The sequence below is a fragment of the Balaenoptera physalus genome, assembly GCF_965194825.1.
Source record: "Balaenoptera physalus genome assembly, chromosome: 2".
Lineage (NCBI taxonomy): Eukaryota > Metazoa > Chordata > Mammalia > Artiodactyla > Balaenopteridae > Balaenoptera > Balaenoptera physalus.
Window position 1 is genome coordinate 161,090,934 of NC_138883.1, and position 18,900 is coordinate 161,109,833.

At 38.0% G+C, this 18,900-nt stretch overlaps 1 protein-coding gene across 20 annotated transcripts in view; it reads left to right on the forward strand.

Annotated features, from left to right (window-relative positions):
- The first annotated feature begins 2,829 nt into the window (after positions 1-2,829).
- ABI1 (abl interactor 1) overlaps positions 2,830-18,900 on the forward strand; it is a 96,600-nt gene continuing 80,529 nt past the window's right edge. For 14 of the 20 annotated variants that reach the window (XM_082449787.1, XM_082449789.1, XM_082449777.1 and 11 more), the window contains exon 1: positions 2,830-3,105. In XM_082449787.1, coding sequence (XP_082305913.1) covers positions 2,989-3,105 — 117 coding nt within the window. In that variant the 5' untranslated portion in view covers positions 2,830-2,988. The remainder of the gene's footprint in view (positions 3,106-18,900) is intronic. The other 6 variants (XM_082449796.1, XM_082449784.1, XM_082449786.1 and 3 more) reach the window with 4 other exon arrangements.

Genomic DNA, 18,900 nt, shown 5'->3' on the forward strand with positions numbered 1-18,900 from the left:
TAATATATGCTTAGTAAAGGGTCATATTTGTTTTAGTGGAAGGGAAAAATGGTTTTCAAACTATGGGTCATCTTTCTGTAGTGGATCATGAGATCAATTTCATAGTCCTTACCAGCATTAAATAAATTGAATTAGAATAGGAAAAATCAGAGTATCATACTTAGTTTTGTGAAACTTTTAAACCAGCATATGTGTATATATATATATATATATATATATATATATATATATATATATATATATATATATATCCTGGTTCACATTGTGTCAAAAAATATTGAAAGCCCATGGCTACAGTATGGTGCTGGTGTTTTATGGTTTTATCCCCACAAATCCTATTTAGTTTTAAAGGAAATATTGCCTTATTACAGACTATCATTATAAGGGAAACTAGTTGTTGTTTTTTTAAATAAAAATACAAAGGATAGCATATTCAACTCAATCACCTTAAAGGTATGAGGGATAACTTCATTGAATGGACTTTATATAAGCCATAAATATTTCAAGAGAAAGTTTTAACTGGATAGTAGAAAGACCTCTGTTCTAGAAGTCAGAGAACTTGACTACTATTTTCAGTGCCATTAGCTAAATCTCTTAACCTGTGTAAGCTTAAATTTCCTTATTTGGTAAAGATAGAAAAGAATCTTTAGGTCATTTATCTCTGAGTTGTGTGCATTAAAGAAATCTAATAGGACTTTGAAAAGAGTAAAGCAGCATCACCTGCCTAATCACTCCCCAATGTTGTTGAAATGTATCAGTATATGGAAATAAGTTTAGTGATTCCCATAGTTAAATCTGGCTCGTGTAGAGACCAGATTCAAGAATACATCAAATTTCAATAACTTGTATTAAATGATGTTTGGATTAATGACAAGTATTAAAGAAAGACTATTACGTCTATTCTGGATTATTATGGAGAGTATGTCATTTATTGATTTATGGACCTTAGAATCCTTGATTGGGGGAATTCCCTGGTGGTCCAATGGTTAGGACTCCACGCTTCCAATGCGGCCAGGGTTCAACCCCTGGTCAGGGAACTAACATCCCGTAAGCTGCACGGCCGAAAAAAAAAAAAAAAAAAAAAGAATCTGGTGACTGGGTGTAGTTATCTCTTTCAGGTAGGAGAAGATATAAATTTTTCCTTGTAGAGACTGAACATCATATGGCCCCTAGTAAAGGCAGTATCCAATAAATACCTATTCATGGGTCAATTTTTAAACATTTGGTTGTCATCTTATTATTTTTATAGTTATTGTGATTCTAAATGACTTCATGGAGAGATGAAAATATGGACTTTTAAATGATCTTTAAATTAGTTTCCTTTCGGCCTTTGGACAATACTTTTCATAGTCCATTATATCAAAAGCATTTAATGTTTCTTTTGAAATAAAAAGCTTGAAATATAGGGTGTTTTAGACTATTCCAAAGCAGTTGATGATTTTTTAAAAAGCACAATGATTTACACGACGTAGAGAAACAACCTGCACAAAACTTCAAAAATGTAGGGAGAAAAAAAAAATGTAGGGAGATACACGCAAAGAGTCAAAGAATAAGAGATTAGGACGCGATAGTACTAAAAATTGTTTGGTTTAATTTTTATTTTTAAAAATTAAAAAAAAATTAATGGAAGTATAGTTGATTTACAGTATTATCTTAGTTTTGTAACCAAGCAAAGCGCTTGTGTGCTCATGGCTCAGAAAGCCAAACTCTGACAGCGGGAGTTTGCAGCAGAGTAAGGGTTTATTGCAGGGCGCCAAGCCAAGTGAGTGAAAGACAAGCCTCAGACCCACTCCAGCTTGGTCTTTGAGTTATGGGTGTTTTAAAGGTGAGGAACAAAGAAACTGGGATTAATCGTTGCCCTGTGACATTTCTGTGACATTTCTTAATCGTGGTTTCGGGAGTCAGAATGTCTCCAGTTTATGATTCTCTGGCCAGGTGGTCCATGGTCCACGGTCTGTGAGCTCACCTTGCCCTGGAGAAACATCCTGAGTTTGTACCTTAATGATGATACCTGTAACAGAGATTTTAGTGCATTAACGACGTTACTGACAGCAGTAACTATAGTCATCTGACAGTGTTAGCACAGGATTGAGGTCAGAGGGGAGAAAGAAATGAATAAAGTTTTGGATAGAGATTAATCATAAACTCAGTAAGGGACCATGGTTTTAAGGGGACTCCAGTTTCAGGTGTACAACATAGTAAATATTTTTTATAGATTATATATATGTGTTTGTTTTTAAATCGTGGGTCTGTAAGTACAGAGTATCCTTACTCAACTTGTACCCCCAATGTTGAGTACATTGCTTGGTATAGAGCTGTTAATATCAAGTGTTGCCCAAATTTTAAGTGAATTGAGGAAGTTTAGAAAGTAAAGCCTGAGTCGCGTTATCTCTAAGAAGATAGAGGAAGTAAAGATTTGGAGTTTTCCATACTCTAGTCCTTTTAAATCCTTATCAGATGGGTATCTGATTCAAGGGCGTTTCCTAGTTAACCAAGTTCTGCCAAGCTTCACAGCCTTCTCGGGGAACCGGTTTCATTCTCTAGAATCACCCTGTGGCGCCATCTCCCGGAGCTGTCAAGAAACTCGGGATTTAAACCACCACCCTCTTTCCAAGTTCTTTAATTGCTCTCCTCCTGGGTCTTTTTCTGCGGTTCCCTGGACGCATGCGCTTTCGATGGGCGGCCAACCCAGTGAGAGACTACAATTCCCAGAAGGCCATGCCAAAGGGGGGGGGAAATCCCATGGTTGCGGGAAGGGGGAGGGAAGGATAGGAAGGCTCGCGAGAAAACGAGCTTGAGGAGGCTGCGAGAAGTGGGTGGAGGCGGGTGGAGAGCGTGAGGACGACGAGGAGGAGGTGCCGTCCCACAATACCAGGCGGGAGGGCGGGCAGGCGGTTTGTATCCGGGCTGTGAGGTGCTCGGAACCTCCGCGGACCTTGCAGCCTCTGTCTCTTTAACGCGAGAGGAAGCGATGCAGAGGAGTGGAAAATGGCAGAGCTGCAGATGTTACTAGAGGAGGAGATCCCGTCTGGCAAGAGGGCGCTGATAGAGAGTTATCAGAATCTGACCCGGGTGGCGGACTACTGTGAAAACAACTACATACAGGTGAGGAGCGCGGGCGCGCGGGCGGGCGCTGCCGGCCGGGCCGAGGACCCGCCGCCGGCCGCCCGAGTGACCAGCCCACTGGGCGGGGTGGGGAACTGCCTAACCTCAGCGGCAGCCCCAACCCCAGCCCCAGTCGGGGAGAGAGCGGGTGGCCGGGCTGCAATACAGGAAGTGGCCGTGGTGGTTGAAACCCATAGAAGCGGAGAGAGAAAATGGGCGAGGGATCCCGGAGCCGCGGCCGCCGCGGTCCGGCGCCCCCCTGCCGTCCGCCTCCCCGCGGGCTCGGCCCCCCGAGCCGCGCTGCCCCCCGGCCGCCCTCCACCCGCCGGCCTTCCGTCCCGGAGCCCCCCGCCGCCGCCCCGCCGCCTCTCCGCCGGCCGAGGGTCTCGGACCGGGCGAGCGAGCGGAGAGCAGAGGCCCGGGACGAGGCTCGGGGAGGAGCGGCAGGAGCGAGAGGAGAAGCGGGGGGTGCGTCGGGGGAGGGTGGGTGGGGGCGAGAGTATGTCAGTTCAGCCCAGAGGGTGTGTCTTTTATTTATTTATTTATTTTTAAAATTTGTCGTGAGTCACATCACACAGACCTCCCCCGAGGAGAGGAGGAAGCGGGTGGGGAGCGAGGGAGGGCGTAGAAGAGAAGTTAAATCTCCGAATTCCGTTAATTGAAGGTTTGTAAGTCTGCCTGCCTGTCCGCTTTCAAGTCGGGTTTTCTCCCCCCCACCCCCGTCTCATCATTTTCACTTCCGCCCCCACCGTAATATATTCTAGAGGTTGTTAGGGCGGTCGTTAGTATAAAGCACAAATTATTCTTAACTGCTTGGAAAAATGGCTTCAGTACTCTCTCTTCCCCCAAAGTTCTTGAACTGCTGGCTTCGTAACTAACTTAACTTAAAATAGAATGGTGTAATCGCCGGTTGCTTTTTTCCTGAGGTTTCTCTCTTTACAGCCTAAGTACATGTAGAGAATGAATCCCCGAACTAGAACCAGAACGTCAAATATGTCATTCTAAATTTATTAGAAAATTCTTGGGACCTTATCTATGGCAGATGGTTGGTTGTTTGCTTTTATTTTAATGATTGAAAGTGAATTATGTTGTGTGGTAGTTTGGTTTGTAGATCTTTAACTGCATAAACTAACAGTTTGCAGTAGAAGCAAATAAAAGTAGCAGAGTCCTTTATATCAATGTAATGTCACCAAAAATTCGCTTGTTAGTGGTAAGGCATGACCAAAACGTGCTTTCAGAGGCTGGGGTTATTGCAGTTCAGAACCAAAGTATTTATAGAAATGCATCCCACGTGATTATCATTTTTAAGAACCAGTGGTTTCTGTGTTGGCAGATGCTTTTCCTCTATTTTTAGAAGGAGATACTGTTTTCAGAATATTTTGAATGTTTCTCAATTTCCATATTAGTAACATTGTATCTTCAGTAGCACTACTAGGAATTCATCTCATAAATTTTTTCAAGCTTTTACTTTAGGAATTCCACTGATAAACTTGTTGAATGCCTGCCGCATCTACTGTATTACTTGTTTTTGCAAACTTTATATTTAGCTTTTAAAAAAATATTCTAAAATCTAGTAGAAATGTGGATATAGTTTTCAAGCAGAAAAGTTTTCTGTAGTTTATCGATATTAAAAATAAACACATTTTATTCAACTTCACACGAAGAACCTTAAAATTGAAGTGAATCTCAGTTTGCTGAAGGTTTTAAAGATTTTGAAAGTCAGAGGGAGAGCACAGGAAGTTAAATTGCCCTCTTTCTAGAAAAGTCATTTCTTTGTAGAAGTCAGCAGACAGGCACTTCATAAAGGGGTGGCTTCTTTTCGTTTTGCATGTTGGGAAATTTGACAAATATATGGTGTGGTAACTGCTACGTGTTGGCCAATGCAAACGTGTTTTAACCTGTCTGTTGGCTATTTCTTTTTCAGGTAGTTGTGTGCTGTAAGTTTTTTTTCTCCCCTGACCCTTTTCTTTTCCCCTCTTGCCACCGTAATTTTGAAGCACTTTAAAATTTCATTATATCCTTAATTAAATAAATCATGTTATTTCTCATGTAGTCTTTTAAGCATGTTAATACCATGATGCCAAGATCCACTGTCACTGGCCCGAAGTTTTTTTGGTGGTCCTAAACTTGACACCAGTGAGACATTTAGAAATACTGGGGGGGAGGGGTGGGGAAGAATGAAATTCACACACAGCACTGTAATAGCTTTTAAACTTTGGGCTGCATGAAGCTGGACACTAGCTCCCTTCCCAAGAGGCTCAGACAGGGTCAGGCTCTGACAGGCTCAGAAGATGATGAGCACTTGGTGGAAGTTGATGTGGTAGCTGATTTTGTGATGTGCTGTGGTGCTGTGAAGAGGGAACAAATAGTACTAGAAATATCCATTTAGATGTCTTTTGAGATCTCTCTGTATCCCTTCTGTGACCGATTGGATAAGGGCTAACATCCTATGTAAACATACCTTCTCTTGGGGAAGGTATATGGTCACTTGTGTTTTGAGAATTTTTTTATACCCAAGGTGAGTTAAATTATTGCCTGAGTGATTTTTATCCTGAGAATTTACTTTTCACTTTGTTGTTTTCCTACAGTTTGGAAGTACAGTTCAGGTAAGGTGTTTAGCTGGCAAGTTCTTTTGGCTGTAGTGCAATTGAGTCCTTGAGCACTTTATTAGCTCTTTTGGTCTTGTTGACTTTAATTATTAAATTGTATTATTAATAGCAAAACTTCTCAGAAGAGTCCACTATCTTAAAAAGGACAGGGTTTTTGAAATTCTTACGGGAAAATAATATTCAAAATAGAGCGTGTACTTTATATAAACATTTATGTAGACATAAAGAAAAATCTTTGCCTTTTCCCACCTTTAGTTTGAATTTTCTGGTGGATTGTGTCAAGGACAGTCACTCTTCAACTTGAAGAGTTGTTTGTTCATCTGGTCAGTTCTCTTTGCTCTTACTTTAGGGTCCATACCGCCTTTGTCATGGGGATTATTTTGAGGAATAGGAAGGAGATCTAAGTGAAAAGGAGTAGAAACTGCTTACGAAAGGTTTCTCAGCATAGGTTGGGTAAGGACAGAAAAGTCTTCCTTACAGCTTAACTTTTTAATTTAATTTTTTCCCCGGAATTCTGCCAACAGGGGCTTGTTTGGGTTAACAAGTATATCCTGAAGTCTGGGAAGATGAAGGGGATGTCATCAGTGAGCTACTTAATTTAGCTTGATTTCCTCCACCCATGACATCAGTTTATATTCATTTGCTCATTATACCCATGTGGTCTTGGAAGGCAGATAATTTTTTGAGGGGGAGCGCTTTAGAGTAGGTAAAAGCTGACATTTTTGGTACTGTACAGTTTATTACAGTTTATAAACTAATGTCACTTAATTATTACAATAATTATGATCTATTTTTCCTTTCTTTTTTTTTTTTAAACAAATGAGCAATCTGAGGTTCAGAGACATTGAATACCTAGCCTAAAGTCCCATATCTTGTATGAGATGGTGCCTAGAATCAAACCCAGATTTTCTGATTCTGTATCCTAAGTGGATAAAAAGAATGTATGAAGAGGGTAATAGAAAAGGGAAGAGTAACTTGTTTCTACTTATTGATTACCTACTCTTTCACAGTCTGTGCTGGTTGATTTGTATTACCTTTAATCCTTACAAAAACTCTCTGTGATAGGCAGTATTCTCTTCCAGATGAGGAAATTGGCACTCGGAAAAGTTAACTGAATTTTTGTTTGATCATACAGTTAGGGATTGGCAGTCAGGATTTCTCCCTAACTCTTGACAGGCTCCAAAGGCTATGCTCTTTCCATATCACACTGTCTCCAGATGCGAATGAGTCTAGAACTCAGACTAGTTCAGAAATGTCATGGAATAGACTCTTGTGGGTCATGTCTGGGAACCTAACAACTATTTTACTATTGTTTCCTCTGAGTTCCAAGTTGTAATATAAGAACAGGTATGTTTGTAATTTGGGGACTTGCCCGATCACAAAAGATGGTAGGTTTGGCACTTGAAGTATTGAATTACAGGAATCATAGGCTAGTTTTTCACTGAGCTCAGTGGATCCTCTTCTTCTCTTGTGCATCTTTGCCATTTTTTTTTTCTGTTCTGAATCAACTTTGCAATTGTGATAAGGAAATTTGTAGAAGAATTAGTAGAAGTTAGCAAAACAAAAAACGTCTTGAAATATTTTGGGTAGTTCTGATTTCCACACAAACTATGTTCAGGTAAAGATGTCAAAGTGCTTGCGGAGATTAGGACAGATTGGAAATGGTAGAAATCTTACTTGCACTTGGAAGTTTGAGTAAAACAGTGGCTAGCAAAATTAGAGATATAGGTTGGAAATCTAAATGAATTAAACAGGGTTTTAGTAATGTACAACATGGTAACTCTAGTTAATAATACTGTATTGTATAATTGCTACTAGAGTAGATCTAAAAAGTTCTCACCACAAGAAAGAAAAAGAAAAAAATTTTTTTAATTTGTGTGGTGATGAATGTTAACTGGACTTATTGTGGTGACCATTTTGCTGTATATACAAATAGTGAATCATTATATTGTACACCTGAAACTAATATGGTGTTATATGTCAATCATATCTCAATAAACAAAATGGAATTTTAGATAATTTTATGGAAAATCCTCAGTTAATTGTTAGATTGACCAATATCATGTCATAACATTAATTAAACATTAATGCTGCTGTCAAGCAGGCAGAATCTGACCTTGCATATTAGGTCTTAATGAAAGTCCATTCATCTCTCTTTGTTTCCTTTTGTAACTATAATATAATAAGAACTTTACCTGTGGTACTGTGATCTAGTTCTGGTGTGTTTAGATCCTCAGTTTTAGTATGTTTGTATCTTTAGAAGAGGGCTTTTTAAAGAAAATTGTTGAAATAATCCCTTAGGATAAGAACACTTTTCTAATTCCTCTTATGTGCTTCTGCTTTCTCCAGTTGGTTCTGATAGCTGAAGAATGCTAATACTCCTTGAGGTAGAAAAGAGGTATTTGGGCAATTTGGATTCTGATCTATGACCATTAATTTATTTATTGGCCGTGCTGCGAGGCATGTGGGAATCTTAGTTCCCTGACCAGGGATCCCCCCTGCAGTGGAAGCTCGGAGTCTTAACCACTGGACAGCCAGGGAAGTCCCTCTGTGGCCATTTAGAATAACTGTATCTTTGGTTAAATTATGTCCTAGGAATTAGAAATTTGTGAGTTAATAGGCAAGAATGTATTAGCCAGAGAAGAAGAGTGCTAATATTGGGACAAGAGTTTGAGTCAGACATTAGAGGAGATTGTGTAGATGTAATTCCATGAAAATAGTGTTGGTAAGAAAAGTAAGGTAAAAGTGATAGTTGAAAGCTAATTTTGGAGCATTTAAAAAGTTTGAATTTGGGGGGAGCTATATATTTTTTCTAATGTCTTTTTGTGTTGATTGTAATTTTTACTGAAGTTATGGTTTGACTTTTGAAGAATAATAGTCAAACCCTGGGGCTACAAACTTTTTAGACCTTAATATTTATTTAATAAGACACCATCCTAAAAAATAAGGGATTTTTTAAAAAAGTATGGTATTGAGAAAATGGCAATTATTTGATTTTGGAAAATGGCAATTACTGGATTTTGTTTTTAAAGGAAATAGCTAACCTGATGATTTTAACTGTAAACATTAATTCCATAGAAAGGAGACTTGAAGTTTTTTAGTATTACCACTCTGTGTCAACCCAAATAGGTACACTTAACTAATTTACTAATTTTCTTCATTTACAAAATGAAATTTTCTGAGAAATAATTGGTAGTGAACTAGTATTTGTGAAAAAAATCTGGAAGCAAAACAAAACATCCTAAGGAAGATAATGTTTATTTGTTATCAAATGATTCTAATTTTGATATGCATCTGTGCTTAGCAAGTTCAGCAAATGTTTGTGGAATTGTGATTTATATCAACTAAAGAATATTTGTAGTACCATCTCAGGTATAGCTTAAAGTATAAGGAAACCATTTAAAGTCTTATTTTACTAATTTTTAACACAGTAATTAAAAACTCATATACTCAGATGTGGAGAGAATGGCATAATGAACCCCGACGTGTTCAACATCCAGCTTTAACAATTACCAACTCATGGCCAGTCTCCTTTCATCTGTAATCCTCTCCTGTCTGTCTGTCATTATTGTAAAGTCCATCTTTGATGTATCATTTCATCCATAAATATTTTAGTACATATCTCTAAAAGATAAAAGGCTTATTTAAATCCATTGCACAATTTCTATATGTGGGGGAAAAGATAATGTTATTATGATTTATTTATGACAATAAGGAGTAGAGAGCTTTAAAATAGTTAATGTATTTTAAGTTTACAATTTTGTTAGTAATTCCTGCCGTAGGTTGATTAGAATATAGCTATATTATATGCTTCATAATGGAATTTTAAAAATTGAGCTGTAAGTCATATAATATAAAACCAACCATTTTAAAGCGTACAGTTCAGTGGTATTTAGTGCATTCACAGTGTTCTGCAACCACCGCCTCGATGTATTCTAAAACGTTTTCATCACTCCTCGGGAAAGCCCATACCTGTTAAGTAGTTTGTCCCCATCCCAACCCCCCGGCACCTGGCATCCATCAATTTGCCTTGTTTCTATGAATTTACCTATTCTATATATTTCATATGAATGGAATTATACAATATGTGGCCTTTTGTGTCTCTTTCACTTATATAAAGCGTAATGTTTTCCAAGATTCATTCACTTGGTAGCATGTATTAGTACTATATTCCTCTTTATGGCTTTGTAATATTCTAGTGTATGTATATTATACCACATTTTGTTTATTCATTCATCCGTTGATGGACATTTGGGTTGTTTCTACCTTTTGGCTATTGTGAATAGTACTGGTATGAATATTCATGTACAGCATTTGAGTGCCTGTTTTCAGTTCTTTTCCATATATACACCTAGGAGTCCTTCATAGTGGTATTTTGTTGTGAAATACATAATTACCTAATTTTGCACGTAGATAATTTTGAATTTCTACCATTGTACTGCAGTGTTAAGAAGGAATTCCAGGCACGAACATACACTCAGAACGTCAGTGTGAATTAAGGCTTGGAGCCTAATTTTCCACTTTATATGTAAAGTTAATTTTCCCCCTGATTACCAAAGTAATATCAAATATGGTAATTGCACGAATTTTAAACTTTTTAGAAATATATATAGCTTAGACAGGACAAGTCCCTTGTAATATCACGCACATATACAGCTTTTAACGAATATATCTAAACTTTATATTGTACAATTGGTAAACTTATATTGCTGATAATAAGGCAGAAAGTATTTCAGTCATAGTATATTTTAAAATTAAAAAATTCTAACACTTCTGTGAGATTATCTAATTATTAAGTCAGATGTGAATTATATTCTTATTCAGAGCTTAAATGAAGCATAGTACATAAGATGTGCAGTTGGATATTCTCAACTGCTTTTGATTGGAGCAAAATTTTATTATTTATCTCCTTGAAACTTAAAGGAAACAAAAATACTAACGTTAATGAAAAAGTGTATTATTGGAAAACTTTAATTTACCTTTAGTTTGTTTCCTGACTTTATGTTTGATTACTGTTAGTAATTTCTACATGCTGTGATAAAATTGGGTTTGGTAAATTTTATTTTCCATTTTCTTGAAAGGCAAGTGTGGTACTTTGTGAGCACCCTTTTTATTTGGGCCATGGGGAATTAATGCCCTCTACTTAAACACCAGAAAGGTACGTAATGCAGCATATGGAAAGAGATACTTCTTAGTTCAAATATTGGCAACCTAAGACTTGTAGTAACAAACACTTTAAGAAGGCAGTGTAGTGGAAAGGGTTGATTAGTGCCATTTAAAAATCATGGTTACCACTCAGAAGTGAGCCCTCAGTATAGCCCAGCAATCCCACTATCTTTTTCCACGTCATTTAATTTAATTTAATTTATTTATTTATTTTTTGGCTGCATTGGGTTTTCTTTGCTGTGCGCTGGCTTTTCTCTAGTTGTGGAGAGCGGTGGCTACTCTTCTTTGGGGTGCGCAGGCTTCTCATTGTGGTGGCTTCTCTTGTGGAGCACGGGCTCTAGGTGCACAGGCTTCAGTAGTTGTGGTACGCGGGCTCAGTAGTTGTGACTTGCGGGCTGTAGAGCGCAGGCTCAGTAGTTGTGACGCACGGGCTTAGTTGCTCCGCGGCATGTGGGATCTTCCCGGACCAGGGCTCGAACCCCTGTCCCTTGCATTGGCAGGCAGATTCTTAACCACTGCGCCACCAGGGAAGTCCCTTGATTTACTTTTTGAAAGAATCATTCAGGCTACTGAGTGGAAAGCATATTGAAGGCAAGGCAAGAGCAGAATTACCAGGAGGGAGGGGATTGTACTAGTCTAAGCAGGAAATGAGAATTGCCTGTATTTTAAGTGGTGGGGTGAGGAATTGAGGGGAGAGGTTGGATATTTTTAAGGCAGAGCTGAACAAGACTTACTGGTGGATTGGATGTGGGATGTGAGGGAAAGAGGAATCTTAAGGATGACTCCTAGTTTAAATTGTTTTCCTAACTATGTCAGTGGATGGTAGCACATGGACGGGAGGATACCAAGAGTACTGCTGTGGATGTGTGTTAAGTCTGCATTATATTAGACAATGAAATAGATAGGCCAGATGGTCTTTCTGGAATTTAGGGAGGAGTCAGAGTTAGAGATCCACGTTTAGGAGTCATCACAGAATACATTAGCACTGTCTCATAGAAATATAATGTGAGCCACATATCTAATTTAAAATTTTTCTAATAACCACATTTAAAAAGTATGAAGAAATAGGTTGAAATTAATTTTAATAACATTTTATTTAAACCAGTGCATCCAAAATATAATTATTTCAATAAGTAATCAACATAAAAAGTTTGTTAGGGACTTCCCTGGTGGCACAGTGGTTAAGAATCTGCCTGCCAATGCAGGGGACACAGGTTCGAGCCCTGGTCCGGGAAGATCCCACATGCCGCGGAGCAGCTAAGCCCGTGCGCCACAACTACTGAGCCTGCGCTCTAGAGCCCGTGAGCCACAACTGTTGAGCCCGCATGCCACAACTACTGAAGCCCACGCACCTAGAGCCCGTGCTCTGCAACAAGAGAAGCCACTGCAATGAGAAGCCTGAGCACCGCATTGAAGAGTAGCCCTCGCTTGCCGCAACTAGAGAAAGCCCACACACAGCAACGAAGACCCAACACAGCCAAAATTAAAAATAAATACATTTATATTAAAAAATAGTTTGTTAATGAGATATTTTACATTCTTTTTAAAGTACTAAATCTTTGGAATCTGATGTGTGTTTTATACTCGCAGCACATCTTACTTGCGACATAGACAGTGAAAAACTGGGACGATTAATGCGTGGGAAATCCCGTGAAATGTAAGGATAGTTGGAATCGAGGTACTAGAGTAAACTGCAGAGAGAGAAGTTGGGTGTTTAGAATGTGGGATTTTTAAAATCTAGATTTTTGGAAATGGTGTAATTACTATTGATGACCATGGGAGGTTTTGACAGTGATGAAGAAAAAGTTGTTTTAGTTCAGGAAGTCAAATGACTGAGAGGCAAGAGTTTTGGGTGGATTATCTGAGTGAATGTTGACATCACTAAGAATATGATAGGAATAGTGAAGAATTAGTGAGTCCTTAGCGAAGGAGGGGAGTGATGAGGGTGTTGGTGGATGACAGCAATAGGGTTTCTTTCTTAAACACCTCTTCCCTGTCCCACCAGGTCAATTTATACCCTACTAAATGCTCGCATAGAATCCTATATGTTTCCTCTGTGGTGCTCATTACATATGTTTGACACTTGATGCTGATCTACAAGAAAGCAGGTTTACCACGTTTGTCTTGTTTATTCCCATATCTCCAGTGCCTGGCACATAAGCTCTCAAAAGTTTACATGAACTGTTCAAGGAGTCTGGAAGCTTAGTTCTGGTCCTCATTCTATCACGAATTAGTTGTATTTTAACCAGCCTTTAACTCTTTTATTGTATCTTCTAAAAAAGGGCGAGTTTGATCTAGATTATGTCTAAAGTTACAATTCTGATGGTTTTTAGTAGAGTTTGTCTCTAACTTTTAGCCCTATAATTCTGATGTTTTTCATTAGTTTGTTTCTGAGTTAGTTCTTCAGTTTCCTCTAAAAAAAATTGCCGATTTACTTACACTTATTCCTTCTATTTTGTTGTTAGCGAATGTTATGTTTAAATGTTTACTTTGGCATAATTAAGGTGTCAAGATACTGAATAAATAGGTTGTTCAGGAAGTGGTTTAATTCAGATTGTTATGAACTGTGATTCCTCTTAAACATTCTTAAAATCTTTTTATTAAAATCACTTTTTCAGTCTTGCTGAAGAGAGAAAATATAAGTGAGATTGTGTTAAATTAGAACATCTTTGTCTTTATTCCTTCACAGTATAGATCAACAGTACTGAAACTTACGGTCTCAGGACTCCTTCATACGCTCAAAAAATGTCAAGGATCCCAGAGAACCTTCCTTTAGGTGGTTATAACTATCAATATTTACTGTATCAAAAATTAAAATGGAGAAGTTTAAAACATTTATTAATTCATTTAAAATAACATGTAATGGGTTTTAACATAAATAATGTAAATAATAACTTTTTGAAAAATATCCATAGGTTTCCAAAACAAAAAAAGTTTAATGAGAAGAGTGGCATTGTTTTATATTACTGCATATCTCTTTAGTGACTGGCTAGAAGACAGTTAAATTCTCATATCTACTTCTGCATTCAACCTGTTGTGATATTTTATTTTGGTTGAACTATGTGAGAAAATCTGGCTTCATACAGTTATGTAGTTGGAAAGGAAGGAGTATTTTAATAGCCTGTGCATGGCATTATAGATAATTTTCTTTGATATTGTATCAAAACTCGGCAGATAGTAGTTCTTAAAGGTTGGTTGCTGTGTGGACTCTGAAACCATATCAATGAACATTTTATACTCCAGTACGTTAAAAATCATTGCATGGGTCATTTGGATGAAAAGTATTTGTTCACTTAGTTATGATGAGGATCCTTCTGAATGTTGACACATTTCATTATATGATATGAAAAAAAAATCACATTCATTAATATCACTACAGATCTTACGAGTCTTTAAGTATTGGAAAGCTTCCAAGCTCACGTTGGTGGATGAAAGGTTTCCAAAATTCTGTTTTTTACTTGAAAGCTCGAATTTTACTGTTGGCAACAAACATTGCCAGTTATTTTCCTTGAAATGATAGGCTCACTTCGTTCATTTTTAGGAAAATGTCTGCCAAATATCCAATCTGATTAACCATAGTTTGTCAGTTGTTTTTTGAAGTTCCATGGAAAAATGGCTTATTCAGCTTGCAAATAAATTGCACAAGTGCTTTTTCCTATTGTACTTAGAATGCAGCAGAATTACTTTATATATACTTTTCATTTTGTTACACAGAATGTTAAAAGGCATCTTGCCAGAAGAGAAGGCAAATAGCATTAGTATTATTATGAAAATAGTTTTGACCTTGTGAACCTCCAGAAAGGGTGTGAGAGATCCTCAGTAGTCCGCAGACCACACTTGGAGAAACTTTGATATATTTGATTGGTTTAGTAGACTTAATGTCTTCCATTTATGGTAATAGTGGGACTGTGAATTTTAAATATCTTTGTATAGCACTATCTGTAGTGCACATCTCTGACTAAAAGCTTGTGTAAATACCTCATAAAAAATTTAAAGTTCCCTGTGTAGGAATTCTCTTAGTACAGCATATACTATGTTAATCATTTTGGATAGTTTCTTATATTCTGGGTCTTATTGCTCTGTATATTTCACCTTTCAGCACTAATTTTGAAATAGTTTTAGTTTCATATATCTGTTTTCTCCAAATTTTACCCATGCAAAAGTTTGGTAATTTGTTTGAATAAATTTATTTGATTAATAGGAAGTTGGTTTTTTTTTAAAAATTATTTTATTTATTTATTTTATTTTTGGCTGCGTTGAGTCTTCGTTGCTATGTGTGGGCTTTCTCTAGTTGGCGGCGAGCTGGGGCTACTCTTCATTGCGGTGCGCGGGCTTCTCATTGCGGTGGCTTCTCCTGTTGCGGAGCACGGGCTCTAGGCGCACAGGCTTCAGTAGTTGTGGTGCACGGGCTTTGTTGCTCCGTGGCATGTGGGATCTTCCTGGACCAGGGCTCGAACCCATGTGCCCCTCATTGGCAAGCAGATTCTCAACCACTGCGCCACCAGGGAAGCCCAGGAAGTTGTTTAAATTATACGATTTTTATGAAGCAGTATGAAACACTAATTTTAAAATGTTTATCGTAATCATTTAATTTATTTCTAATTTGAGTATGTTCCAAATTAGATTTGAAGAAATCTGTTGTTGATATTACCTATGGTACATATCTTCCTTTTCTGTACTAAAGTATTTACGTCTTAAAAAAAATAAAAATGACCCAACTAAAGTAGTAGAAAAAGACAAAAAAATGGAGAATATGTTTTTTTGTTTCAGCTGTTTCTCTGACATTTTCCCTCTTCTGTTATTTATTTTTATGCTTTTCATGAAAAAAGCTTTGGATTAATCCATTTCTCTTTTAAACCATTTCCCTGTTAAAAAGGTTGAGAAATCTTTTTTTCTTTTTCATCTCCACATTTCATTAAAATTAATAATCAATCATATTTAGACTTTATTATGAATAGTGGGGCGACAAACTGGTGATACTCCCATTCTTTCAGAATAATCAGAGAATGCCATAAAGATCCTAAAGAAAACTGGCAAATTTTTATGGGTTCCCAAGTTGGAACCATAGGAATGCCCAATAAAGTGAAATATGTGTAATTATATGTAGCATACCTCACTGTATGACAGAATATATTAGTTTGTCACTTATTCAGTTATTTAGCAGTTTTTGACTATCATGTGCCTAAGTATATTTTGCGAATCAGATATAATGGTTGCCCTTAAGATATAATCTCTGCTTCCCTCGCTAATCAAATAAACCACATCCTGTAATAAATTTTATCTAGGGAAGCACATGTCGACGTGAGAGTGTATGTCAGGTGCTCCCACCCAGCCTGGCATATCAAAGAAGTAATGTTGGGATTGAGATCTGAAGGGTGAATATAATTAACCAAATTTAATATAGTTAACCAAGAAATTTTGAGGGAAGGAACAACAATATCCTTACCAGAGGGAACAGGAACATTATGTGTACAGGTCCAAAGGTGAGGGAAAGCAGAATTATTATTATTATTTTTTTACATCTTTATTGGATTATAATTACTTTACAATCTTGTGTTAGTTTCCACTGTACAGCAAAGTGAATCAGCTATATGTATACATATATCTCCTCCCTCTTGAGCCTCCCTCCCACCCTCCGCATCCCACCCCTCTAGGGCATCACAAAGCACTGAGCTGATCTCCCTGTGCTATACAGCAGCTTCCCACTAGCTATTTATTTTACACATGGTAGTGTATATATGTCAGTGCTACTCTCTCAGTTCGTCCCAGCCTTCCCTTCCTCCCTGTGTGCATATGTCCATTCTCTACGAGCAGAATGATTTTGAACAAGTTATAAACCTGTGTGCTCTAGAGTATAGTGAGCGAAGAGGGGAAAGTGATCTGTGGGGACTTAGGTAGGGACCAGATCAAATAAGTTTTTTATAGGCTATGTTAAGGATGTTGGTCTTTTTTCTGAGGCTGATGAGAAGACTTTGAAAATTTTAAGCAATGGGATGACGTCATCATTTTTACTTTTTAAAGATTACTTGTGGAGAACAGATTGGAAGGAGGCTGGAGTATGTATGGATTGGAAGGAGCTCAAGAGGAGATGGGGGGAGGCTGGTCTTGAGGTGATGGTAGCGAGTGATCGTGAATTATCTAAACTCTCTACTGCCTGGAATCATTGTGATGGGCTGTGACTACTTACTTTTCTTTTCTAGAAAGAAGAGTGTTTGAGGCTGTAAAGATGTGTTAAAAGTAATTCAACAAACAGTTGCTTGATATTAATTGCCTACTCTATGAAAGACTCTAGGTGTCGTGATGTCTATGTTATATGTAGTATAGTTATGTAAAAATCGTTGAATGATAGAAGATTATAAAGTCTTAAATTTAAGGAAGAGAAAATTGATCTGTAGTACTTACATTTAAATGAGGGAACGTTCTGTATAGAAGAAAATAATTGTAACTTTTGAAAGGTTTTTAATTTTATTTTTGGCAGTTAGAATTTTTTTTTTTAATTCTACACTCAACAAATTTCAATCATACAATACAATGTTATCAACTATAGTCACCACGTTTTTTTTTTTGTTTGTTTTTAAATTTATTATTTATTTTTGGCTGTGTTGGGTCTTCGTTTCTGTGCAAGGGCTTTCTCTAGTTGCGGCAGGCGGGGGCCACTCTTCATCGCGATGCACGGGCCTCTCACTATCTCGGCCTCTCTTGTTGCGGAGCATAGGCTCCAGATGCGCAGGCTCAGTAGCTGTGGCTCACGGGCCTACTTGCTCCGCGGCATGTGGGATCTTCCCAGACCAGGGCTCGAACCCGTGTCCCCTGCATTGGCAGGCAGATTCTCAACCACTGCGCCACCAGGGAAGCCCGCAGTTAGAATTTTGCTTATAGAAAGAAAAAATGTCAAGCAGCATTGTTTTTCTAAAAGAGCATCTAGGTAATTAATAGATTCCCATAAAAGATTCAAATAATTCAGTTGTATTAAAAGCAAAACCTAGAATTTCCCTTCCTTCTTCTCCCCGTATGCCTGTTCATACCCTCCCCCAAACCACCGTCAGGTTGTTTTGTATCCTTCCACTTTTTGCACAGAGGATGAGGAAGATTCATCTGGCATTGGTGCAGGATGGATTTGTAAAGGGGCAGACTGGATGCAGAGTGACAAGTTAGAGGACTGTTATATCTGTTCTTGAATTGAGATAGGTGCAGTTAAGATGGAAAAGGAAGGAATAGGTGCAAGAAGAAGAATCAGGAAGCTCGGTGAAGGAGATATGGTGGATAGGGAAAGGGAGAACTCAAAGATGACTTATTTTACCTGGAGCCGTTCTCCTCCAGCATAAAGCCAATATGCCCACAGAAGGTAATTTGCAGTCACAGAAGTGAATCTATAGACCTTCTCTTTTTCAGCCGTTAGTACACAGTTGGTTCCGGCACACTCCAGCTTTTACTCCTCCACAATTGAATTGATTGGCAGAGCAGTGGGTTGAAAAATAGGAATAAGGCTTGACTGTTAGCTGGCAGTGTGGGCAGAAGTGGGGAGCGGGAGGAGAGAGGAAAGGTACTCTAAGGTCTCTCTGGCTGTGTACTATTGTGTCATGAGGCTGAGGGGCAAGTTCCTCCTTCTAACATTAATTTTGATGTTCTGTTACAATCTTCTGTATTATATATAGATTGCTGGAGTTTTAGACACTTAGAATCTTTTTATAAGTACCTTCAAAATATGTGTGACTTATATGTGGATTGAGAACTGTCTCTTTTAAAAAGGAACTTTCAGAGAGAATTTTAAGGAACAGTGCAATGTTTCGGGGTTTCAGGGAAATTTAAATTTCTCATGGAGTGAGTTTTTCTGAGTCATGAGTTAAGCGGAAAGGGAGGTTGGGAGGCAAGGGATCTAGGTAGTAGGAAAATCATGTACCACGGCAAGTTTGAAAGAGCTACAAGTAATTCGTTTTTGATAGTGTCAGATGCAAGGGAGGGTAGTGGAGGAGATGAGGTCTCAGTCAAAAATATACCCAAACTGCTGGCGTTAAACTGT